Consider the following 27,290-nt stretch of genomic DNA (forward strand, 5'->3'; position numbering starts at 1 on the left):
GGCTCAAGCATGCCAAACAAACACAGGTCTACCATTCTGCAAGCCTCAAGCAAATAAAGTCATCACAACAGACGCCTCAGACTATGCCTGGGGGGCACACATGACAGACCGGTGCATTCAGGGCAAATGGTCCCAAAAGGAAAAGCACCTTCACATCAATCAAAAGGAGATGCTAGCAGTAATAAATGCTATTATAGCTTTCAAAGACCTTCTGCATCCAGGTCAACTATTGATAAAGACAGACAACACCACAGTAATGTGGTACATAAACAAACAAGGAGGAACACATTCATACCCCCTATGCAGGCTGGCCATGTCACTTTGGAACATGGCTCTGGAGTTGCACATCGAGCTTCAAGCACAGTACTTGCCAGGCATGGAAAACACGCTGGCAGACAACCTAAGCAGAAATATGACAGATCCACATGAATGGAAGTTGCATCCTCAAGTTTTTGCAGAGATAATCCAAGCGTGGGGAAGGCCAGACATAGATCTCTTTGTCTCCCACAAAAATTATCAATTAACAAAATTCTGCTCAAGGACATTTCATCCAAAGGCCTGGAGAGTGGACGCTCTGTCTTTCAGTTGGACAGCACTGACAGTTTACACCTTCCCACCTCTTCCTCTACTGCCCAAAGTGCTTTTAAAAGCGAGATCAGACAGACCAAAGATGATTCTGATTGCTCCAGACTGGCCAAGAAAACACTGGTACCCGTTCCTGAGGAGCCTGACGCATTCTCCTCCATGGACCCTACCTCTAATGCCTCTTCTTCTGACTCAGCACAGCTACAAAACTCTTCACGGTCAGCTGAAAACGCTCAATATGGCCGCATGGAAGATTCCTTAACATCACAACAGACCCTACTCTCCAAGGAGGTGCAGGATGTCATTTTGGAGGCCAGAAGGCCGTCTACTAGAAAAGCTTACTCCGCAAAATGGAAACGGTTTTGTGCTTGGAATGAGAAAAAGGGCCAGGATCCTGGAAAACTGAATTTGCCTCAAATATTACAGTATCTAGCTGAGCTGCTAAGCAGTGGACATTCATTCTCCTCCATCAAAATCCATGCATCAGCCATTTCTGCAGAATACAACTCTGATCCACCTTTATTCTCTCACCCACTCTTAAGACAGTTCCTCCGAGGGGCTAAGAATATAAGACCTCCAAGGAAACGACCAATTCCTGCTTGGGATCTTAATTACATTCTAGAAAAGTTAACCTTGCCTCCTTTTGAGCCAGCTGCCTCAGCAGATTTGCAATATTTGTCCTGGAAAACAGCTTTCCTTCTGGCTGTTACCTCAGCTCGTAGGGTCTCGGAACTACAAGCCCTCATGGCTGTGCAGTCCTTTATCATCTTCCATCAGAACAGAGTTTCCCTACGAACCAACCCGTCATTTATGCCTAAGGTGGTATCCAGGGTAGCTTTAAATCAGGCCATACACTTACCTACCTTTTACCCTAACCCTCAAAACAAAGGGGAAAGGCTGCTACATTCCTTGGACATCCACAGACAGCTGCGTTACTATTTGGACAGAACAAAGCCTTTCAGAAAATCAGAACAACTCTTTGTGTCCTACGCTGCAGGAGCTCAAGGGAAGCCAATTTCCAAACAGACAATTTCAAAATGGATAGGCCACTGCATACGTTTTTGTTACTTTTTTCATGGTAAATCTGTACTTGCAGGCATTCGACCCCACTACACCAGGGCCACAGCTACCTCTGCAGCCTTCCTCAGAGGAGTTCCTACCAAAGATATTTTGGAAGCAGCCACTTGGAGTTCTGTGCATACCTTCACTAAACACTACCACCTACCTTTATACTCCAAAACAAGAGCAGGCTTTGCCACTGCAGTTCTGCAGGGCATTCTGGCTCCTCCCAGTTTCACCTAGTGCCTACCACCCTTGCATAGCTTTGGGATTCTACCCATCTGTGATGACTGCAGCTGTATGCACGATGAACATAGTACAGTTTTGTACCTACCATAAATGTAGATGTTTGAGTGCTAATACAGCTGCAGTCCAGGTTTCCCTCCCTCCTTCCCCTCTTGGGACAGGCCTGGTGGCTGCACCTCCTCATACAACCTATTTGGGGTTATTCTATTATGGTTTATTTGCTTGCAACTACTGATTTTTGATTATTTTGCATTGTGTATATATATATATATATATATATATATATATATATATATATATATATATATAAAATTAGGTATTGCCTTCCTTCTGGGGGCACCTGACATCTGGGGCAAGAAAGACTGAAGAAAATGGCGTCTGCTGGTTCTTTTATACCCCTGTCGCACTGACATCAGGGAAGAAGCGACTTCAACCGACGCTGGACCTAGACTTTGGAATTAGGCCGACCGAGGACCCGCCTGACGGCAGGAGAACCCATCTGTAATGACTGTAGCTGTATTAGCACTCGAACATCTACATTTATGGTAGGTACAAAACTGTACTTTTCACTTCAAAAAACTTTTATCCTACCTTGAAAAAGTCTCCAATTCATTGACGTCATCAAGGCCCCTGAATGCAGGTAGTTTTCTGGCCAATTCCCTCCCCAAACTGAAATCATCATGACAGTCCTAAAAACCCACCCATGCTATGATGTCACAGCTTCCTGGTCTTTCCCCTACCCATACAGAACGTAAAGGCTAGAAGAAAGAAACAGTACAAGTCAAGTCTCCTGCTGTGAGCCGTCAATCACAGCAGGTAACAGCTCAAATTATTGTTACTACTTTGACAGCTAGGGAAGTTGGATGTGAAGGCGGATGGAAGATGAGTCAAACTAGTACAATTCAGGCTTCACAAAAAAAAACTGCAGTTTAGCCATTCTAAAAAGAAGCAGCAGTAAAAAGCACTTTGAAAGTCTGTTCTGTAGCATTTGCACTGTTTGTGTTTTACATATTCATTGAATAGCATAAAATGTTACTTAAAACTGGGACAGCAGTATATGCATGTAAAATCAACCCAGTGACAGGAGCTTTAGGAAGAAAGAGGCCTGCATTATGTAAATTTTTACAGACAAGCACTGCATTGTGGGATACCTAGAGGCAGACTAAATAATAAGAATTACTTCAAGATGCCAGAAGCCATGTGGTCAGATTCAGAAATTATGTATAAAAATATTTAAAAACCTGTAAGTGGTCCCAGAGTGGTGTTAAAATGTAGGAAACGCCAAACTATGATGAAATAAGCATATTTTTTGAGTCCATGAGTGCGGTTCTCCTTTAAAGCTTTGGTATACTGCCCAGATGTTGGGCTGTCCTTGACAGGGATGCCTAAGGCACAGAATACTGCAAAAGTGAAGAGAAGGGTGTCTAGTGTTATGGTAAGATTTTGCACAACTGTACTTCTCATGTTATAAAACAAAGACTGGTCAAGAAGTGTCAAAGCTTACCTTAGCTAGATAGTTGACCTGCTGTATATCCCACGTATGTAAGCAAAAAAGGTCTGACCTTACCTAGACCACCAAAAGTACACTCAACAAAGTTGTTTCCTCCTCTTTACCTTTTTTATAGGGCCTTGAGTGATGTAATTTGTTCTGCTGCCACCTGGTCTAATGTTTGTACCTTCATATTCCATTACAAATTCGATTTGCTTTCAAGAGATAGGGCAGCTTTCAGTTCTGCTGTCTGCTGGAGCATCCTTTCATGAGATCACCTATGGAACTAAGTTGCTGGGGACTATGTCCCATCAGTAAAGGAATGGATGGAAAAGACAACTTTAGATACAAAACTTTACTTACCGTAACGATAGATATATGTTGTCTGTTTCCGTTCCTCCCTCCTTTCCATCTCATGGAAAGCTTTCTTTGTATGGATGTCCTTCAAGAATGCAACTGCAGTCATAACATATGGGTTGTCCTGCCTCAGGCAGCCCTCGGTCAGCCGGATTCCAAAGTCTGGGTCCGACGTCAGCTGATGTCGCATTTCTCTCCGACGTCAGAGCGGCTGGAGTACATAAGCATCAGGCAACGCCATCTTCTTCTCCCTTTATATTCCAGATCCAGAGCAGGCTTTGCTTTGGCAGTCCTGCAGGGATTGATAGCTACACCATCCTTTTCTTAGAGCATTCCACCTCCCCCAGCTAAGCTGTGGTATTCAACCCATATGTTATGACTGCAGTTGCATTCTTGAAGGACATAGTACAGTTTTGTACCTACCATAAATGTAGATGTCCGATAGATATGCAACTGCAGTCGGGTTTATCCTCCCTCCTTCCCCTCTATGCCTTGGGTCCACTCCTATCCCTGTTATCCTTAGCTGGGGATATCTGTTATGGTGTATCTGTTTATTGCTTATTTATTTGTCTGGAAACCTGCTTTTGTCTTCCAATTTGATTACAGCCTTCCTTGGAGGGCACCTGGCATCTGGGGCAAGAAACACTGAAGAAGATGGCGTCGGCTGATGCTTATGTACTCCAGCCGCTCTGACATCGGAGAGAAATGCGACATCAGCCGACGTCGGACCCAGACTTTGGAATCCGGCCGACCGAGGGCTGCCTGAGGCAGGACAACCCATATGTTATGACTGCAGTTGCATATCTATCGGACATCTACATTTATGGTAGGTACAAAACTGTACTTTTCTGGTATGACTGTATCAGCTGTCATTGGTACGGCATTGCATACTCTTGCAGCTCCAGTGCAGATTTTCGTTTGCTCTGTCATGCAGTCTTCTGGTACCCAGTTTATGGTAATACATATTTATAACTAATATACCAATTCTACAGGATTCAAGGGCAAACTCGATGTGGGATAATGTTGGGGATGGGAGGGGATTATGGGTATGGGGGGTAGCCTGAGCTGTCTTAAGTTTGGAAAAAAGTGGCCAAAGTATCATTCAAAACCCATCAGTTGGAGAACGATGGAAGTAGACAACACAAGTCCATCGTTCTGGTAAGTACGTAACTTCCGATCTGATGTCAATTTTCATTCGTTCCTTAACAGTGGGGTCTAGATCTGACCCTCTGATCCAACTCTGCCACTTTTTACCGCTCATGGATACTGAAAACTCTTGAGCTCCTCCATTACCCATAATGCTGTAATCCCCTACCATACCTCAGATCTTATTAGCTGCCTTTGCATATGAATGTGGTTGCTGTGAGGTCTTGAGCTGTTAGAGGAGTGAATAAATTAGTTTTTTTAAGATGGCTGAAAAACCTTCCAGCTTTAAAAAAAAGTATAAGGAGTGTGGGCATAAGATCCCTCTGTCTGATGGTCATGACTCCTGTGTTAATTGCTTGGGTCCGCCACACTTAAGTGTCATGCATTGTTTGAAAAGCTTTTAATCTGAGGGCCTTAGTTGATCAGAAAAACAAGCTTATTTTGAAAAGTCTTCTGACCACAACCTTCCAGGAATCATTGTCTGGAGCTCAAAGCTCCAAATCTAAGAAAAAGGAGCCCAGAAAGTGTCTGTTGGAAGAAAAAGGAGCCCAGAAAGTGTCCATTGGACCTGTCTGGATCCTCCACTCCGTCTTCTGATCCTACCACTGACCCAGCCCGTAAAGTATCAAAATGGTTGGATCTGATGACTGACTAAATCTTTGGATCCATCTGCATCAGCCCAAAGTTTCCAGGCTACCTAGCGGGGTAAACTTATCGTATGATACTTCTCCAGAACATCCCACTGAAGAAGTCACTAAGTAGAAAAGGTGCAAGAGGAGATGGACTGTCCTCAAGAGTTGGTCACAGACGGTACCGAATTTGGTGAGAGAGTTTTGGAGAAAAGTGCCAGTAGATGCCATGGTTGTAGCAGCAGTCACAAAGAAAGAACTTCTGGAACAGAGTTCATATATCCATCCCTCTAATGGAGTCCAGTACATTAGACAGATTTGAGAAGTGTGTATATGCTTCAGTGACCTTTACACTCAAGTTGCTGAATTATTTGGCACAATTGACCAGACTTCAGTTTGACATGATTAAAGAACTTTCCACATCCTTCTCTGGGACCAGTACTTCTGGGGCACAGACCTGTATTTGCCTCATAGTTGGCTACCCTACAATCTATCATGAATTTGTCCATGAGGCCCATTTCACATGCAGCTGAAAGTACTTCGAGTGATGAGTCCAGGTATTTTCATTAGGAGACATGCCTGGATGCACCTGTGTGATTTTGGAAGTCTTGTTTCTCCAGTGCATCCTTTGACGGAAGTTCTTTGTTTGGCCCTTAAGTTAGATACACTCTCCAGGTGTGAGCAAGATAACCATGTCTGCAGTGGGCATATGTTTTTTGACTCCTCAAAGGATCCCCACTAGGAATCAGAGGTGGTCAGAAAAAGTAGGTCAGAAAGTCCTAGGGTCCTTTCCATGATCCTCATGGAGATGGCTCCTCCAGGGGCAGATGGGGGATCTCTAACAGAAGTTGTTGCCCACACAGCAGAGGTGGCCCCTGGAACAAGGGATGCAGAGATTCTTTATCCGACAGACCCCAGGCCCCATTTGTTCATCTGTGGAGGCAGTCGAAGGTAGTCTATCCCTGCACCAAAGTGTCTGGCTAGACATTACAAAAAAATACATGGGTGCTGAGGATTATTTCCAGAGATTATACAATTCCCTTTTTCCTACCCCCTCCTTCAATAGTAAACAAAATTCCTGATATTCCACCCAGTTAGAGGAAATCAGCATTTTTAGAAATAGAGTCATCCAAGAGGTCCCCCCTGACCAGAAATAATCTGGAATGCACTCAAGACTCTAGTGCCAAAGAAATCAGGAAACTAGAGACCATTTTTGGATCTCAGCAATCTGAACAAATCCGTTCAATATACAAAGTTCTGGATGGTCATGGCTCAGTCCTTTTTGCCTTTCCTTCACAAGGATGACTGGATGTGCTCAACAGATCTTCAGGACTTGTACTATCACATAAAAATGATCAGGCCATCCAGGAGATGCTACACTTCTGGCTGGGAGCTGGTCTTTCCCAATTCAGACCACTGCCCTTTGGCCTCATAGCCCCTAAGGTGTTCAAGTGCACAGCAGTAGTAGCAGCTCACTTGAGATTGCAGGGATTCTAGGTGATGATGCTCTTTGTGTTTCATTGTTGCAGTCATTACATTTGGGTAATCCTGCTGGCAGGTTGCCTTCAGCCGGCCTGAATTTCAAAGTCTTGGGTCCTGCGTCGGCCGCTGTTGCCCCTTCCCTGACGTCAGGGGTATAAAAGAAGCAGCCGACGCCATTTTCTTCAGTCTTTCTTGCCACACAGTGCCCAAAGCAGAAGCAGTTTGTAAGTGCCGGTCGGTCGACTCCTGAAATTTTCGTGTTTGAGTTTCAGAACCGAAGTCTTCAATAAAGCTAAGTATCCCGTTGGGGGAAACTTTTTTCTTGCTCCAGACCGATGTCAGAAAAAGTTAATAATTGTATTACTTGTGGAAAACAAATACCTCATAAGGATTTTCATTCTTGCTGTATTCCTTGCCTAGGCCCTGATCACAATGTTTCTGGTTGTCGTTTTTGTGCTAGATTTAACCAACGCACTATTAAGCGTCGGTATACTTTTGCTTTAAAGTATTTTGGTAGCAGGTTTAATTATCCTAAAATGTCATCGGATAGTCATCAGACTACCGGAGTTTACAAAAAACACAAAGAAAAGATAGAGAAAAACAACCGAGGCCCAAAACCGACGAAGCTTCTAAGCCAGTCGCCGGTTCAGTGAGGTGCTTTCCCAGCCCCTGACACCCGCTACTTTAGATTCGCAGGCCGCTACCGACAACCACGTGGAGTCTGCCATGCCGCTGAATACTCAAGAGTATTGGAGCCTTGGACGCTAACCCCTCAGATGGGTCTGGAGCCGCTGAGCAGGTACCGGCTTCTGAGGGTGTATTCAAACCACAACATCTTTACATTAAAACGACTTCACCTTCAAAGACAGACTAAAGCAGCTTCTAAAGCAAAGAAACAAACTCATGAGCCAAGTGTACAGACCTCTATGTCCAAAAAACAGATGATCAAGATGGCCGAAGACCTGATTACCTTGATCAGGAGTTCCCATCCCCCTCCTGATAAGAGGCCTAGGCAAAAGACTGACTATGAATCTTCAGATCAGGTTTCTATTTCTTCTGATTCATCTTCTCATCAGGGATATTCTTTACCCCCCATGAGGATTCTGATGCTGAAGAATCTATACCTTCAGCATCTCCTCCAGAGGATTTTTCCTTTGGGGAAAGCTTGCATACCATGAGGGAGCATTTTCACTGGGAAAGCCAAGATTTTTCAGAATCTAAAAAGAGGCTCAGGGATTTCCTTTTACTACCACAGCACAGGCCTCTAGCCATTCCCCCTGTGTTAGACATTGTAGATGATGTGTTTTCGGAGCCTAGTTTGACCCCTGACTCCTTACTTCCAGCTCCTATTAAGCCTGACAGATATTACAGGGTTCCAGACTCTCACAAATTTCTTTTTAAAAACCCTGCTGCTGACCCAGAAACTATTTCACAGGGTCCCAAGGGAGTTAAGGGTTCTACAGCAAAAAACCCAACCCCCTCCGACAGAGATTCAAGGGCACTGGATAGATGGGGAAAAAAAGGTTTACACATTTGCAATTTTGGCTATAAGGGCCTTAAACTGTCAGTTTCATATGCTCAAGTATCAGCAACATCTCATGGGATTGCTTAAACAGAAAATTATGTTAAATTCTGAATGTGCTGAAAACAAGGAAATGCAGGATATGTACTGCATGCAGCTGAACAAGCTGGAAAGCATACTTTGCAATGTGGTTTTGATTCTTTGGAGGCCTCCTGCAGGGCCGCAGTTACGGGTTCTGTAATTAGGAGGCATGCTTGGTTAAAGGAACAAAATCTGCCTGATCATGTTAAAGTTACTAGATGCACCTTTACAGCATGATACTTTGGTGCCAAGGCAGAAGAGGTGTTAAAGAAAATGGAAGACAAAGCTAAAATCTATGCAAACTGTTAAAACATTTTTACAAGTACAGCCACCTAGGTTTAGTAGACACTGGCCTAGAAAAAATTGGTTCTTTCCTGTGTCTGACAGACCTCAAAGGGGCAGATCCAGACTCCCAAGGGGAATATCCCAGGCACAAGGTTATAATAGGTCAAAACAATGGAGTGCTTCTACCTCCAAAGCTGGGGAAGATAAAGCACAAAATACAGAAAGCCGTCCCAATGACTTTCCCCTGCCTGCACCAAGCACTTATCTTCTGGCAACGCCCTTAGGGGGAAAATTAGCACATTTTGCTCAAAATTGGCACATTATAACCCAGGACAAATGGGTTCTAAATATAGCGTCACAAGGCTACAAATTCCATTTCCATACTCTGTCAAAGGCAAACGGCTGACCAGATCTGCCAAAAAATCAATGGGTAGAGGCACAAAAACAAGTTTCATCCCTCATGGACATGTGGGGCCATTCAGCAAGTACCAGAGCAAGAGCGGGGACAAGGATTTTACTCAAGACTGTTCTTGGTACCCAGAAAGGACAAGGCCTGGAGGCCGATACTGGACCTATCTATTCTGAACACATTCCTGGATATTCCAAAATTCAAAATGTTGACTTTGCAGCAGCTTCTGCCCATGCTGAGCAAGAATGCTTGGCTTGTGACTTTAGACCTAAAAGAGGCATACCTGCATGTACCAATCAGACAATCGTGCAGAAGATACCTCAGATTCAAGGCTGGTTCAATGCATTACCAATTCTCTGCACTGCCCTTTGACTTATCTACTGTGGATAGGCCACTGCATTCATTTATGCTATTCACACCATGGCATGCCAGTGCCTAAGGGCATTAGGCCACATTCCACCAGAGCTGCAGCCACTTCAGCAGCCTTTCTCAGGGGAGTACCAACCAGAGACATTTTAGAGGTGGCTACTTGGAATTCAGTGCACACCTTTACACAAGGCATTATCATCTGCCATTCTACTCTAAATCCAGGGCAGGCTTTGCCACTGCAGTTCTGCAGGGCCTCATAGCCGCTCCTAATGCTGTTTAGCTCCAGCCTCCCAACCATAGCTTTGGGACTCTACCCAAATGTAATGACTGCAACAGTGAAACACGAAGAACATAGTACAGTTGTGTACACTTAACATAAATGTAGATGTTAGAGTGTATTCACTGTTGCAGTCCAGGTTACCCACCCACCATCCCCCTTTTTTCTATGGATCTTATCTTTCCTTCTCTGATTTATACAATCTATGTGGTGTATTTGCTTATATATGAAGGTAAAATTTATATTGGTGCATTATTGATTTATATATATAAAATTTGGCTACCCTTTTAGGGGGCACCTGACATCTGGGGCAAGAAAAACTGAAGAAAATGGCGTCAGTTGCTTCTTTTATACCCCTGACAACCTGACGTCAGGAAAGGGGGCGACGGCGGCCGATGCAGGACCCAAGGCTTTGAAATTCAGGCCGGCTGAGAGCAACCGGCCAGCAGGATTACCCAAATGTAATGACTGCAACAGTGAATGCACTCGAACATCTACATTTATGGTAAGTGTACACAGCTGTACTTTTCCATATTTAGATGACTGGCTCGTACCCACTCTCACCAGGTATCTTCTGATAAAAGCATGAGTCTATGTACTCCGGATTTACTCTCATGTAGGCAATACCGTCAATCACAACATATCTCAGCTAGAACCATCTCAGACATTAGAATTCACAAGGGCCTCCTTCAATGCAGTATCAGTAATAGCCTACCTTCCCTTACCAAGGGTACATGCTGTTCGATTCCAAATCAGAATTATTCTTTCAGCTTGACTGATTCTACAAGCCTTGTGGTCAGTGTCCACTGTGATATTTGTAGTTCCCCTAGCAAGATACCATCGGAGAATTCTTCATTGGACCTTATCAACTCAGTGATCCAGTCTACACCAACCTTTATCTACCCAGATCAGAATAACTCAGACATGCAAAAAATACCGCTGTTGGCGGATTTGCTCAAATCAAATATTACAAAGTCCTTCATACTTCCTCAGCCCAAGACCGTAGTAACCACAGACGCTTCCCAAATTGTGGGAGGGGAGCAATTCTTGGGAAAGACTGTCCAAGGCACTTGGTCCCCCTGAAGAGGCCAACATGCATATCAATGTTCTGGAAATGAGAGACATACTCCTAGCTTTGCAGGCCTTTCAAGAGACTCTTCCCTTCTGGGATTATTACGATTCAAATGGAGACTGTCAGTGGTATATTAACCCTTGTGTCGAGAAGCTCTGACAGTGTGGCAATGGGCGATCTCATTCAGTCGATTTGAGATGGCAGCGCACATTCCGGGAAGTCCAACATGATAGCAGACAAGTTGGGCGGGTCCATTTTATTGCCTCGTGAGTGGTCTTGCAACATGCAAGTTGCAGAAAAGATGTTCTGCCAATGGGGCCGGCCTTGCTGTCACCTCTCTGCATCTCCCCTCAACAAGTTCAGCACATTCTTTGCCATGATCCCCCTACTGGGGAAATCACCAAGAGGACACTGTCCTCCACGATTGCCCCCCCCCCAGTCTCCTGTATGCTTATCCCCAACCCCTCTAATCCCCAAGTTTCTCCAGAAAGTATTTCGGTTGAAGAGCAAAGTCATCCTCATTGCCCCTTATTTGCCTCATCAGATTTGGTTCCCCTTGCTCTGGCCTCATCTAGTTCGCCCTCCATTAATTCTGGAACCAATTCCAGACCTCCTATCTCACCCAACAAACATGATTCACCAGGATATTTTAGGCATGAAGCTGACCGCATGGTTTTTCCACTTCCATTGATAACCAGACAACCTAGGCTCTCCTCCCTGTCCATTACATTCTTGTATCTTCCCATAAAGCTTCCACTAGGAAAATTTGCAGAAGTAAATGGAAAAGATTTGTTTACTGGGCACAACAAAAATACACTGACCATTTTTCAGCACCAGTGCATAAAATTCTTAAGTTTATGGCTACAATTTTTAATGAAGGAGACTAGTACAACTAGCTGCCATTTCTAATTTTCATATAGGAGTAAGTTCCTGCCTTAGCTTCTTCAAAACTTTGTAAGGCCTTTATAAGGTGTACCGTTCTACTGAGACCACCTTTTAAAGATACAACTCCACTGTGGGATTTGAGTTTAGTTTTACAAGCTTTTACTCTGTCTCCTTTTGAACCATCAGCAAAATGTGAACTATTTTTTTTTTAAACTGCAAAACTGTCTTCTTGGTAGCTGTAACCTCTGCTCGTAGTGTCTCTGAACTTCACGCCTTGTCTTCTAAGCCTTTTTATTTACTATTCTATACATACAGGGTAGCACTACGAACCAACCCTGCCTTTCTTCCTAAGGTGGTGTCAGAATCCAAAATCAATTAGTCTTTTAATCTTCCAGTTTTCTTTCCAAATTTCATGAACAAAGGCAAATAGATACTATATTTATTGGATGCTCACAGACAGTTATGTTTCTTTTTGCATAGAGCAAAGAATTTTAGAAAGGCAGATCAATTATTTGTTTTCTTTTGCAGATTTGAAATTGGGCAAGCCAAATGGTTAACTGATTGCATCTCCTTTGTCTAACAAATTCGGTTTGTCTTTGGGCCAAGACCTTTGAAAGCCCATTCAACCAGGTCCATGTCAACTTGATCAGTATTTTTATCCAGGTCTTCCATGGATGATATCTGTGTGGCTGCAACTTGGGCTAATCCTCATATGTTTATTACTTATTACAAATAGGATCTGGTCTCAAGAGAAAGAGACTCCATATCCTTGTACTTTTGAACAGAATACAAATTCTACTACTTTTGAATCTAATGAGGCTGAATTTTTCTTTTCAAAGTAGTTTTTCATTCAAATGAATACCACTAATGTCATTGTGAAATATTGAAATGTAAGCTCAACAGCTGAGGAGTAATGGCAAATGCTTTAGGGATGGTGGTAGGTCACTAATTTGAAAAGTTGTAACTAGCTGTTCACATGTGTAGTAGGTTAAGCATGAAGGAGATATAAGGTGCCACTGCACTTGAGTTGGTATATATAACACAGCCATAATAACCAATAGAAGAATAGAGTCACATATGTTACTGACAGTGACTTGGAGATTGTTTAAGTTGTAAGGAAAGGTTAAGTAAAGTTCAAGGATGGTCACACCCTTGTTAAGTGTTGGACTGGCCATGGAATTGAGATCATTAGAAATGGAGTAAGATTTTTTAATTTGGGATGAGGTTTTTGTTTAAGCATGGTAGGCTAGCCAGCAAGTTAATAGATGAAAATGCTTTGGAATATGGGGTGGTGACTGTATAAAAACTGTAGCATCACCTGTGTGTTAAAATAAGCTGGATGTCCTAACTGAAATCGCTGTTGCAATATTCATAACAGATGGATTTTCATTATGGAAGTCCAGCTGGGTTACCAAAGCTTTGTCTTCCCAAGGGCATGCATCCAAAATATAATCTCAGTTCATGTACATCTGAGTATTAGGACAGATTGGTACTGTAGCTGCTAATTATTGTCAGATACCGTGCCCTGTTGGGGAACCTTCCTCTTCATGTTTCTTTGACAGTGGTTTAAATTTGTTAGAAGTCAGCTAGGAAGGGTAAGTGCGAGTGTGGTAGGCAGAGTCTGTAAAAGGACTTGGACACTAAGTGCTTTTTTTGCCTAGGCCCAGAACACAACCACAAATCTTGCTCCATCTGTCAGTTTGTACCCAAGACCCTCAGATTTAGACTTTCCTTGTTTAATACTTTTTTTGAAACTCAGCAACAGAAATGCCTAGCTCAGTGTAAGATGGTGGAATTTCTGGCTTCCAGTGTCACCCTTAGAATAAACTCGAGACACAGATTTATAGTAGTATGTCTGAGTTGGATGTACCTGCTGAGGTGGTTGAACTCAAGGTACATCAGATTACCTCTCATGTGCCCACTACTGAGACTCCATTGATGAGTAATATGCCCGCTGTGTGGCTTTGCAGGCTTTGGATATCTTGGACAAAAACTCACCTCTGAGGACCCACATGCAATCCCTGTGATCTTTATACAGGAAGAGGTCCATGGTGTGCGTATTGAAATGAGACAGGACATTGAACCTACAAAACTCTTGCAGGCAGATGGCACTCCTAAAAAGAAAAAAAAAAAGCATCCGACAATCCCCTACACCTTCCAGTGAAAAAGAATAGATGAACTTTTATCAGGGCTTATTTCACGACATCATGGCTCTGAAGCCCGCCACCTTTTTTGACCCAGCTAGCTCAAGCCAAACCACCAAAGCACTCCTTGGACTCTTCCTCCTCTGAAGAGGATCCTGATCCAGATTCCTGTAATTTTCTGGATTACTCTTCAATAGTGTCACTCGTCTAAACAGGTCTCATTGGATTAAGGGGAATCCCTTTCACCGGACTGCCCTGTGGAAGGGGCTTCCTTTGGAAAAACTAAGCAAATGTCTGAAGTATGAAAGAGATACTGCAGCCTTCTGGAGAGGGGTACTCTGGCTCCTTCACCAGTCCCCACAGACCTTGTGGCTTATCTTGGATGCCTTTCATTCTTCCTTAACACCTGTCAACCACCTGCTCCTAAAAGACCAAACAGGTTTTTATAATGTTCCTGATGACTTTAAATACCTGTATAAAAATCCTATGGCTTACCCTGCAGCAGTGTCTGTCTCCTCGATAAGCCATCCAAGTTGCTTCCCACTGCTAATGCCATCCCCTTAGACAAGGACAGCAGGGCCATGGATAGGTGAAATAAGACATTCTACCCTGCTGCCACTTTAGTATTCAGAGTTATGTGGGTACTTTGACGTTGGGTTTCTTTCTTGTGATTTATTTAGTATCCACAACTTTGGTAGTTTACATTCTTGTAATTCAAGGTCACATGCTAACCTATATTTTATTTCCCAGTGAGTTAAGTTATGAATAATGTGCAATTTTGTTATATAGTGGAATGATTGCTGCAACATTTTATAATGTAATGCAGACTTAAAGTTGCTTGTTTTTTTAATACAGTGGAGTGAAAATACCAGACATTTTAGCTGTTCCAGAAACCCGTTTATGCGACAGCCCTGTGTAAGTATAACTTTAAGGTTTTTTTAGTAAATAAAACTTGTATTTACTGGTTCCAGAACAGAAGCAAAAGTGTTAAACTGTGTGGGGATTCCTGAAGCAGGTTGTTCTGTTGGGCTGGCCACAACTTTTAGTTCTGCATCTGAGTAAAATTGTCAGTATTCATGTTTTGCTGTTGCAGTCGTAACTGTGGGAATTTCCTGCCATGGAAGCCCTTGGCCAGCCTGACTGCTATAGAATGTACTCCTCCTCCTGAAGCCAATGGATGCCCTGACTGACGTCAAGACATCTGGGTGTAAAGGGAGTCTGCCAGAACCATAACCCAGTTATTTTGTGCTGTCTGAACCCAAAGCAGGGTGCTAGTTAGTGCGTTGGCTCACACCAGAAAAAGAAAACATCTAAAGCTAAGTTACCCCATTGGGGAGCTTCTCATATGTTTCTTGACTAATGTCAGAGAAAGTTAATTACTGTCTCCACTGTGGCAAGCAGATAACACTGGAACTTTAATTTCTTTTGTGTAATTTGTTTGGACCCAGAATACAACGTACCTAACTGTTGGTTCTGTGATAGCTGTAACAGTAGAATGATCAAGTGTAGGGCTGAGATTTGAGCTAAGCATTTTAGCAAGTCTCTAGGGCCCTTGGATGCTATGTCATCCAGTGGTCGGGCCAAAGTTGATCTCCCTCGGCACAAGAAGGAAAAGTAACAAAAACCTAGGGTACCGGGCAATGCTTGTTTGTCTGCCAGCCCACCTAGGCTTTTTATTGAAGAAGATGAGATGCTTTTACAGTCCCCTCCAGTAATGGAGATCTTGTCACAGGCCTGTTTTAAGACCTTTTGAGTCAGATATGCCATTGGGTCCCTCCACTTCTAAAACCACAGTAAAAATAGTCAACCACGAAAAAATCAATATAGGTACCTTGAATAAGAGTCCACGGAACATCACAATTATTTTTATTCAAATGTTAAGCGCTTTCACCCAGGAATCTCCCGAGCTTCTTCAGAACAAAATAGATTACAAAACCACATACTTTTAAAATACATATAATTCTACCACTGAAACGAGCGTTTGGAACGTAAAATAATAAATTTTTAGGCAAAACCTGAATGCAAACTCGCTACCACTCGCAACAATATTGCCAACAGCAAATGTACACAATTCCAACACCACAGAAAGTATAAAAACAGGTTTAATGTTAGAAAGTTAAGCGCTTTCACCCGCATATAGCGAGCTTCATCAGAACAATTAATACAACAAATGGAAAGCATTTAAATACCAGTTCTTGGTGCCAAAATGTCTTAAAGCTATAGGCAATGAATAACATAAAATCAGCATTTTCATTTCCTATTATAAAACACTGACCATGATAAAAATATATATATATAAATGTGTGAGTGAAATATCTATAAAATACAAATGTAAACCAACCAACTATTATTGTGCTTACCAAAACAGTTCATATAAATTAATTATTTCATAAATATTATTTGTATGAAAAAATTATTGTTGTAAAAAAATGTATAAACCTTCATAATGAATACATTACCTATCCTAACTCCAAAATGGGTTTAACAGTTATGAATTCATTTAGTCCTGGTGGTGTCATGGCATCAGTTAACAATTGCCACCAAAACTCTCTATATGCTAGAAAATTCTTAATATTACCACCTCTGGGATTTATAGTTACATTATCTAATATGGCAAATTTAAAATAATGATCCTCACCCTGGCTCTTTATATGTTTATAAAGTGCATTTTTAGTGTCCTTGGTTCTAATACTGTACAAGTGTGAATTAATTCTTTTTTTAAATTTTCTCTCAGTCTTTCCTATATAATAGGATGGGCATGTCATACATTTTGCAAGATAAACAAGCATGTTAGTATTGCAGTTGCCATATTTAAAAGTAATTTTAGTTTTGTTAATATTCAAAATTAAATATTTCTGTTCATTTATGGCATAACATTGATGGCATGCCCCACATTTAACAGTATGTCCAAGTTTCTTCTTCAAACCTTTATTGCCATGTTCAAGTAATTCTTTTAAATTACTGCCCATTTTGTATACAAAGGAAGGCTTAGATACTAGAATATCAGTTATTTCTTGATCTGTTAAGAATATATGCCAGTTCCGATTCATAATAGCTTTAATATAGTTACTGTGGGGGCCAAATTCAATAATACAAGCTCTATTATATGTATTATTGTCACTTTTAGTTGTAGTGGCAATTTTATTTTCCATTTCTGAATTCTGTTTCATATTCAAACCCAAAAGAGGTACATATTTCTTCCCCCATTCACTTATAACATATGTGTTAACATCCAACATCATATCATGATCATAACCCCGTTCTTTAAATAAGTTGTTAATATATTTTACCTCATCTAACATATCAGTATATTTTGATGTCATTCTAATAGCTCTAATACACTGTCCTTTATAAATATTATATTTAAGTTTTCTCGGATGGTTACTATGAAAATCTAAATAGGAGTTGGTGAACGTAACTTTCCTGTGGATGTTGGACTCGAAACTGTTACCTTCACTGGTAATGAGGGTATCTAGATAAGCTACTCCTATATTGTTATATTCAGTAGTAAATTTCAAATAGTCACTACTGCTATTAAGATATTCTACAAAATTTATAAAAGAATTTTGATCCCCATTCCATAAGATGTAAATATCATCCAAAAATCGTGAGTAGTATTTTATATTGACTATATGTTCATTTTTGAAGATTTTTTCCTCCTCCCAATCTAGCATTACCAAATTGGCGTAGATGGGGGCACAAGCTGCCCCCATAGCTACACCTTTGGTTTGCCTAAATATCTCTCCTTCATAGTAAATGAAATTATTTTCAAGTACTAAAGTCATTAATTCAGTGATGAGGCTAATCCTATCCCAACTAAGTTTGGTGTATTTTCTAATACTATTAGTAAAAGCCTCAATTCCTTGAATTGGGGGTATACATGTGAACAAATCAACAACATCTATGGAAGTAAACAATAAACCTTTGCTGTCTAAATTTAATGGAAAGTTCTTTAAAAACTCCCATGAGTCTTTTACTAAATGTTTGATCTCAGCATAAATTGGTTTGAGTATGGTATCTATAACAACTCCTATGGAAAATGTCTTAGATTTACTTCCCGATATTATTGGTCTGAATGGGGGATCTAATATATTCTTATGAACTTTGGGTATACCCACAATAGTTGCCATAAGTGGAAATTCAACTACCATAAACTTGTACAATTCCTCCGTTATCCTCTGTTCTAATAAATATTCTTCTAAGTACATATCGATTCTTCTATATGCAATGTGAGCCTCATTCATAGAGGCCACTATGTAATTTCCTGAACTATGCAATATTTCATGTATTATGGAACTGTAAGCTAAAGAGTCATATATCACAATCCCTCCACCCTTATCGGGTTTCATTACTCTTATTTTGTTGTTGGATCTTAATTCTTCCAAAGTTCTAATTTCATCATTTGATAAGTTGTTCTTAAACGTTTTAATTTTATTATTAAACTGATAAATTTCCCTAGTGACCATTTTGTCATACATCTGAACATTGACATTGTTTGCAGGTATAAAACTGCTTTTCTTTTTAATGTGTCTTGTTTAACAGTGATATGATTCTTATCTTTAAACATAAGTGCTAAATTTAACTTCCTGACGTATTGCTTAAACTCACTTAAGCAATCAACAACATGAAATTGGGTAGTAGGTATGAATTTCATACCCTTAGAAAGCAAGCTGAAATGAGCTTTATCTAAATGTATGTCACTGTAATTAAATATATTAAAATTTTTGTACTGACATAATACTCCATTTTGTATAATTGAATCCCCCCCAGCCTCATCAAAAACAGCTATATTGGTATTATCTGTCAGTATCTTCTCTACCACCTTGATGGTGGTTAAAAGTTCTTTTTTTTTTCCATTTTCCCCCTTTTGTCCACTTGGTGTAATTCCCTCTTTTGTATGACTGATAAAAAATTCTTTCATCTAATATTTGTGAGTGTTGCATGATGTCCTTCAAGGATGCATCTGCAGTCATAACATATGGGTTGTCCTGCCTCAGGCAGCCCTTCGGTCGGCCGGATTCCAAAGTCTGGGTCTGGCCTCGGCTGATGTCGCACTTTCCCCGACGTCAGAGCGTCTGGGGTATAAAAGCATCAGCCGACGCCATTTTCCTCAGTCTTTCTTGCCGCGCGGTGCCCGAAGCAGAAGCTGTTCGCAAGTGCCGGTCGGTCAGATCCAGTGAATTCAGCTACCGAAGACTTGAAAAGCTAAGTACCCCGTTGGGGACTCTTTCTTGCCTCAGCCGATGTCAGACAAAGTAAATAATTGTTTAACTTGTGGGAAACAAATACCTCATAAGGATTTCCATTCCTACTGCCTTCCTTGCTTAGGCCCAGACCACGACGTATCTGCCTGTTTAGCCTGTGCTTCCTTCAACCGATGAACTCTTAGACGTCGGTCGGAGTTTGCAGAGGAATTTTTTGGAGCCGCTTTTGCTTATAAAATGCAGTTGGAGACTCCGACTTCGCATATGGTCAAAAAATGCAAGGAAAAGGACCGACACTCGCGGCCCGCGGTTTCGGCTGAAACCACGGCTAGGCCTACCGCAAGTGCCTCGGTTTCGGCCGAAACAGAGTCCTCGGAGATTCCTTCTTCCGAAACCATACTTCCGACCACCGAGGCCTGGGAGGCCCCGGCTGAGTCGGCTTCAGAACTTCCTACCGAAACCAGTGTTCAGGAAATGTCCGACACCATACCTTTGGACATTTCTACTCCTGCACGTGGGGCAGCTAGGCCCCCTGCTTCCATGTCCATTAAGGCCTTTTCAAGGGCTAAAGCTGCCAAACTTTCTAAAGCTTTGCCTGCTAAATCTACTTCCCAGAGGCCTTCGTCTAGTTCACAGATCCTCAGCCTTGCTGAGGACCTTATTTCCTTAATTAGGGGTTCACAACCTCACCCAGACAGGACCTCTCAACCTCCTCCAGACAAAAGGCCCAGGACTGACCCCTCTGACCCACACTCCTCAGATGTTTCCACGGATGGATCTGAGTTGTCAGACCACCAGGAAGGGGCTTACTCGCCTTATGAGGATTCAGATGCTGAGGAATCTATCCTTGCCTCCCCTCCTGAAGAGTTTTCCTTTGGTGAGACTCTGCACTCCATGAGAGAGCATTTTCAATGGCAAGGTCAGGATTTCTCTGATTCTAGAAAAAGATTAAGGACCTTTTTGCATTTGCCTCAGCATAGGCCCTTAGCTATACCTCCTGTTCTGAATGTAATTGATGATGTGTACAATGATGTTAGTACAGCCCCTGATACTCTTCCTCCGGCCCCTGCCAAACCTGACAGATACTACAGGGTCCCGGATTCTCATTTCCATCTGTATAAAGCCCATTCTGCAGACCCAGAAACTATTTCTCAGGGCCCTAAAGGGGTTGCGCCCGCTACTGCCAAAAACCCTCTACCCTCTGAAAGAGAGTCTAGAGCTTTAGAGAGATGGGGAAAGAAGGTGTATACTTCTGCAACTCTTTCTGTCAGGGCATTAAACTGTCAATTTTATATGATACAGTACCAAGAGTATTTGTTAGATGAACTGAATAAAAAACTTTCTTCTCCTGAACCCCTAGACCGTAAATCCCTTCAGGATTTGGTACACAACTCAAGGACAGACAACACCACGGTCATGTGGTACATAAACAAGCAGGGAGGCACACATTCATACCCTCTATGCCAGATGGCTATGAATCTGTGGGAACTATGCCTGAATCTCAATATCCAACTACAGTCCCAATTCGTGCCAGGGAAAGAAAATGCATTGGCGGACAGCTTAAGCAGAACTACCATGGATGCACACGAATGGATGCTGCACCCAGACATCTTCCAACTCATAGCAAAGACATGGGGAATGCCGGAGATAGATCTGTTCGCCTCCCCACTCAACCATCAACTGAAGACATTCTGCTCAAGGACATACCACCCACAAGCTTGGAGGGTGGACTCGCTCTCTTTCAGCTGGAAATCCCTAACAGTATATGCCTTCCCACCTCTCCCATTGATGTACAAGGTTCTACTGAAGATCAGGGAGGAACAGCCAAAAGTGATACTAATAGCTCCGGACTGGCCAAGACAACACTGGTATCCATTATTGAGAAGCATGTCTCAGGCAAAATCATGGCCTCTCCCCCTATGGCCTCTTCTGACGCAGAACAATTTCAAGACCCTGCATCCCAACTTGAAATCATTGCAGCTAACTGCCTGGAAAATTCCTTAAATCCCAATCAAACTGCTTTATCTCAGAGAGTGAAGGACATTATCCTGGAGGCTCGCAGGCCTTCCACAAGGAAGACATACTCAGCTAAATGGAAGAGATTTCTCATTTGGAGCACATCAAAAGGCTCAGATGTCACAGTGGCAAACATAACAAATATCCTAGAATACTTAGCAGAATTGTTCCACAATGGCCTGTCCTATTCTTCCATTAAGATTCATGCTTCAGCAATTTTAGCAGAATACAATGTGGATCCACCTATCTTCTCGCACCCTCTCCTCAGACAATTCCTGAGAGGGATCAAAAATACTAAACCTCCAAGAAGACCCCCTCTACCTGCCTGGGATCTCAACTTTGTGCTGGAGAAACTGCCACTTCCTCCTTTTGAACCAGCAGCATCAGCGGATCTACAGTTTTTATCTTGGAAAACTGCATTCCTTCTGGCAATCACTTCAGCAAGAAGAGTATCTGAGTTACAAGCATTAATGGCAGTGCAGCCTTTTCTTATTTTCCACCAGGACAGGGTTTCACTAAGAACCAATCCTACTTTTATGCCAAAGGTGGTATCTAGGGTATCCTTGAACCAAGCTATTCACTTGCCTACGTTCTTCCCTAATCCACAGAATAGAGGGAAAACTTTGCACACCCTGGATATACACAGACAACTACGCTACTACTTGGACAGAACAAAAACTAGCAGAAAAACTGACCAACTTTTTGTAGCATATGCAACTGGGGTGCAAGGAAGAGCAATTTGCAAACAGACAATTTCAAAATGGATAGGAAATTGCATTCGATTTTGCTACTCCTTTCACAGAAAGACAGTTCCTGAAAACATCAGGCCTCACTCCACAAGGGCCACGGCCACCACTACAGCCTTCCTATGAGGGGTGGCTACCAAGGACATTTTAGAAGCTGCTACTTGGAGCTCCGTGCATACATTTGCCAAGCATTACAATCTACCTTTATACTCTAGATCCAGAGCAGGGTTTGCTACTGCAGTCCTGCAGGGGATCTTAACTACACCATCCCTTTCTTAGTACCTCCTCCCCCAGATTGGCTATGGTATTCTACCCATATGTTATGACTGCAGATGCATCCTTGAAGGACATAGTACAGTTATGAACCTACCATAAATGTAGATGTCCGATAGGTATGCATCTGCAGTCAGGATTACCCTCCCTCCTTCTCCTCTGTGGTATTCCTAGGGTTCTTACCCCTCTTTTAGCTAGCTGGGGGAATCTATTATGGGGTATTTGTTTGTTTATACATGTATATAATTTGCAAATGTTTGGAACTTTTCAGCATTTATCCAAATTTAGCCTTCCTAGAGGGCATCTGGGGCAAGAAAAACTGAGGAAAATGGCGTTGGCTGATGCTTTTATACCCCAGACGCTCTGACGTCGGGGAAAGTGCAACATCAGCCAAGGCCAGACCCAGACTTTGGAATCCGGCCGACCGAAGGGCTGCCTGAGGCAGGACAAACCCATATGTTATGACTGCAGATGCATACCTATCGGACATCTACATTTATGGTAGGTACAAAACTGTACTTTGTCATTATTCATATTATTAACTCCATAACCTTTTTCATACTGATCCCTCCCCCATTTATACATATCTAATCTTTTATATTGTTCAGTATCCCTATGTAATTTCTTATTTTTTCTATCAAAAGCCTTCTTAGCTCTAAGTTCTGCCATCTCAAACTGCTTAAAATATAATTTTTCCCAGTGAGGGAAAGCTAAATCTTGTAAAATTATATCATTAATTTTCTCTACTTCACTGATTGTTTTGCATAACTTCATATCATTATATTTTATCAGTAACTTCATAAATTCCATTCCAAATGAATCAAATAACAAATTAAAATCATATTTCACTTCATTGGTAATTTCTATGCCCATAGGTATTTTGTGAAATCTCAGTCCCATAGGAACTATTTTCAAAGAAATACAATGCGCTAAATAAGCATTATCAAGTTTCACAGCATTAATCGCATTCAATTTTTTACCAAACATTGAAATAATGTCTTTCAAAGTTCCTTTGACCTTTTTAAAGTTGTCATTCGTTTGCACTTCACTCAGTTTATCAAAATTACAGTCCTTTCCAAAAAAGTCTTTCAAAACAAATTCCCTTTTACGTTCATTAATTAATTTATTGTGTTCTTTACTAGACTTAGGTACAGTACCTTTATCACTGTTGCTGCTAGCAAACACTTGTGCATATGTCCGTACTGGCTGAGTATACTTGGGTCTTGCACCTGTTCTTTTGGCTTCCTCCGTTAGATTGCCAAAAGAAAAATCAAAGGTAAAATCCGTAATTTCTGTTCTATTATTGTCCAAATGGTCCATAAAACCAGGTAGGTCAATGCCTTGAACGTGCTCAGACCTATGTACCTGACCATTAGCGATTTCCGGAGAAGACGTAACTAATATTTTCATCAGTATCTTTTGGAATAGTATTGTGTTTAACTATTCCTGTTCCCTGTGGTGTGCCGTCCGTGTTTAATCCTAAGGAGTTGTTGTGGTCAGCTGCAAGTCTTGCCGGTTCACTATCAAACATCTCTCCTTTGGTTTTAAGTCTGTTAAACAAATTCAGTAGCTTAGATACCTCACCTTGTAAAGACGATACCTCTGCCCGAAGGTCAGATAGTTCGTTATTCTGTATGGGTGAGGCTGCTCCTGATAAGTTGCGAGTGGAATCCATGATTCTACCACTGAAACAAGCGTTCCGAACGTAAAATAAAAAATTTTTAAGCGAAGCCTGAACGCAAACTCGCTACCACTCGCAACAATATTGCCAACAGCAAATGTACACAATTCCAACACCACGGAAAGTATAAAAACAGGTTTAATGTTAGAAAGTTAAGCGCTTTCACCCGCACATAGTGAGCTTCATCAGAACAATTAATACAACAAATGGAAAGCATTTAAATACCAGTTCTTGGCGCCAAAATGCCTTAAAGTTATAGGCAATGAATAACATAAAATCAGCATTTTCATTTCCTATTATAAAATACTGACCATGACACCACCCGGACTAAATGAATTCATAACTGTTAAACCCATTTTGGAGTTAGATAGGTAATGTATTCATTATGAAGGTTTATACATTTTTTTACAACAATAATTTTTTCATACAAATAATATTTATGAAATAATTAATGTATATGAACTGTTTTGGTAAGCACAATAATAGCTGGTTGGTTTACATTTGTATTTTATAGATATTTCACTCACACATTTATATATATATTTTTATCATGGTCAGTATTTTATAATAGGAAATGAAAATGCTGATTTTATGTTATTCATTGCCTATAGCTTTAAGATATTTTGGCGCCAATAACTGGTATTTAAATGCTTTCCATTTGTTGTATTAATTGTTCTGATGAAGCTCGCTATGTGCGGGTGAAAGCGCTTAACTTTCTAACATTAAACCTGTTTTTATACTTTCCGTGGTGTTGGAATTGTGTACATTTGCTGTTGGCAATATTGTTGCGAGTGGTAGCGAGTTTGCGTTCAGGTTTCGCTTAAAATTTTTTTATTAAAATACATATAATCAATGTTGAGCCAATCAACTGTTTTTTTCAATAAAAAAGAACCACCCACTTAACCCTTCATATTATAGAACAGCTCAATACAAATATAAGTAACCATCATTAAAATGGTAAAAGAAATTGTTTAAAAACTATGAACAAATATATATAATATTTAATTAAAGAAAAACCTAACCCAAGTTTTTACCTTTTTCCTGTTTTATAAGTCTAACTAGTAAAATACAATAAGTTCAAAAAAACAAGGGCATTTATAACTTAGCTGCCCTTAATCTGAGAACATTGTTTATGCTTAAATATTCATTTAAACCTGGGTTCCTTGCCACATTCAATTTTAGCTTGTACTCAAGTTTAGCATCCCAAGGTCCTCCCCTTGGATCCTGTAAAACCTGATGTTCTTCGTGTTTCACTGTTGCAGTCATCTCATTTCGGTTATCTGCCTGCAGGTAACCCTCAGCCTGCCTGACTACCAGAGTCTTCAGATTTCTGCGTCTGATTCTGTCACTTCTTCCATGATGTCAGGTTGTCAGGGGTATAAAACATGCAGCAGATGCCATTACATTAGTCTTTCTTGCCGTGCAGTGCCCAAAGCAGAAGCAGTTCGCAAGTGCTGGTCGGCCGACTCCTGAAGTTTTCGTTTTCAAGTTTCTGACCTGAAGTCTTCAAAAAGTTAAGTACCCCGTTGGGGATCCTTTTTTCTTGCTCTAACCGATGTCCGAAAAAAGTAACAATTGTCTTGCCTGTGGAAAGCAAATACCTCATAGAGATTTTCATTATTACTGCGTCACCTGTTTAGGCCCAGTCCTTTGCTGTCAGTTTTGTGCCTTGTTCAACACCCAAACTATTCGTTGTCAGGTTATTTTTGTAGCTAAATATTTCCATTCTCTATCTCCGTAGTCCGAAGTGGCTTTAAGACATCTGACTACCGATCTTCCGAAAAAACGTAAGGATAAAGACCGAGACAGACCGCATAGGTCCAAAACTGCAGACAATGCTTCCGATAAGCTAGTCGCCAGTCTGCCGGTACTGAGTGAGGCGCTTTCACAGACCCTGATACCCGCTACTACAGATTCGGAGGCCTCTACTGAGACCCATTTGGAGTCTGGTATGCCACGAGATGCCTCTTCAACTATGGAACCTGCGGATGTCTCTACCTTGGATGGGTCGGAGCAGCTGTGCAGGCACTGGCTTCTGAGGGTGTATTCAGACCTACCGATTTTCATATCAAACCGATGACTTCATTTCAAGCTAAGAATACTGAATTCCTCAGGCCTAAAGCTCGCACTAAGCCTAGAAAACCGATGACCAAAATGTATTCTCTGGCCCATATGTCTCAAAAACAAATGATTAGAATGGCTGAATACCTTATTACCTTAATTAGGGGAAGCCAGCTTTCCCCCTCTAATAGACCTAGAACTGATTTTCTTTCTGATTCTGCTGATCAGGAATCTGATATCTCTGTTCCTTCTGACTACCAGGATTTACCCTTATCTACTTATGAGGATTCTGATGCAGCAGATTCCATTCCCTCTGCTTCCTCTCCAGAAGATTTTTCTTTTGGTGAAACCTTGCATACCCTTAGGGAGCATTTCCGCTGGGAAAGCCAGGACTATTCTCAGTCCAAAAAGAGACTTGGGAAATTTTTAAACCTGCCTCAATACAGGCCTCTAGCTATTCCTGCTGTTCTGGAGATTGTAGATGATGTTTTCTTGAAATCCAACCTTACTCCAGAGAGTTTGTCTCCAGCTCCCAGGAAACCTGACAGGTACTACAGAGTACCTGACTCTCACAAATTCCTTTTCAAGAATCCTACTGCGGGTCCATAGACCATTTCCCAAGGACCAAAAGGCATTAAGGCTACTACTGCCAAAAATCCTACCCCTTCTGATAGGGATTCTAGAGCTTTAGACAGATGGGGTAAGAAAGGTATATACTTCTGCTACTTTGGCCATTTGGGCTTTAACTTGCCAATTTCATATGTTAAAGAATCAGCAGCATGTTATGGGGCTACTTAACCTGAAAATGACGATGATTCCTGACTGTACTGAACACAAAGATTTACAAGAGTTAATGCATTCTGCTGACCAAGTTGGTAAACATACTTTGCAATGTGATCTTGATGCTTTAGAAGCATCTTCCTGGGCTGCTGTCACTGGGTCTGCACTTAGAAGGCATGCTTAGCTTAAGGAACAAAATTTGCCAGATCATGTTAAAGCTAAATTACTAGATGCACCCTTACACCAAGAGTACCTTTTTGGCAACAAAGCAGAAGTCCTCAAAAGGATGGAGGAAAAAGCTAAATCTATGCAAAGTGTTAAAGATTTATTACAAGTACAGCCACCTAGATTCAGTAGGCATTGGCCTTCAAAGAACTGGTCCTTTCCGGTCTCTTCCTGGCCTTCGCAGTCCAAACCCAGGAGCAGCACACCACTAAAACTTCAGTCTCGGGCTATGCACAGATCTAAGCAGTGTGTGTGTGTGTGTGTGTG

At 41.6% G+C, this 27,290-nt stretch overlaps 1 protein-coding gene across 1 annotated transcript in view; it reads left to right on the forward strand.

Moving 5' to 3' along the window:
- The window catches only part of PPFIBP1 (PPFIA binding protein 1), a 2,404,664-nt gene that overhangs the window by 1,112,918 nt on the left and 1,264,456 nt on the right, over positions 1–27,290 (forward strand). The window contains exon 13 of the mRNA XM_044082713.1: positions 14,893–14,952. Coding sequence (XP_043938648.1) covers positions 14,893–14,952 — 60 coding nt within the window. The remainder of the gene's footprint in view (positions 1–14,892; positions 14,953–27,290) is intronic.

Source organism: Protopterus annectens, chromosome 9.part0 (assembly GCF_019279795.1).
Source record: "Protopterus annectens isolate FY-2018-M chromosome 9.part0, PAN1.0, whole genome shotgun sequence".
NCBI lineage: Eukaryota > Metazoa > Chordata > Ceratodontiformes > Protopteridae > Protopterus > Protopterus annectens.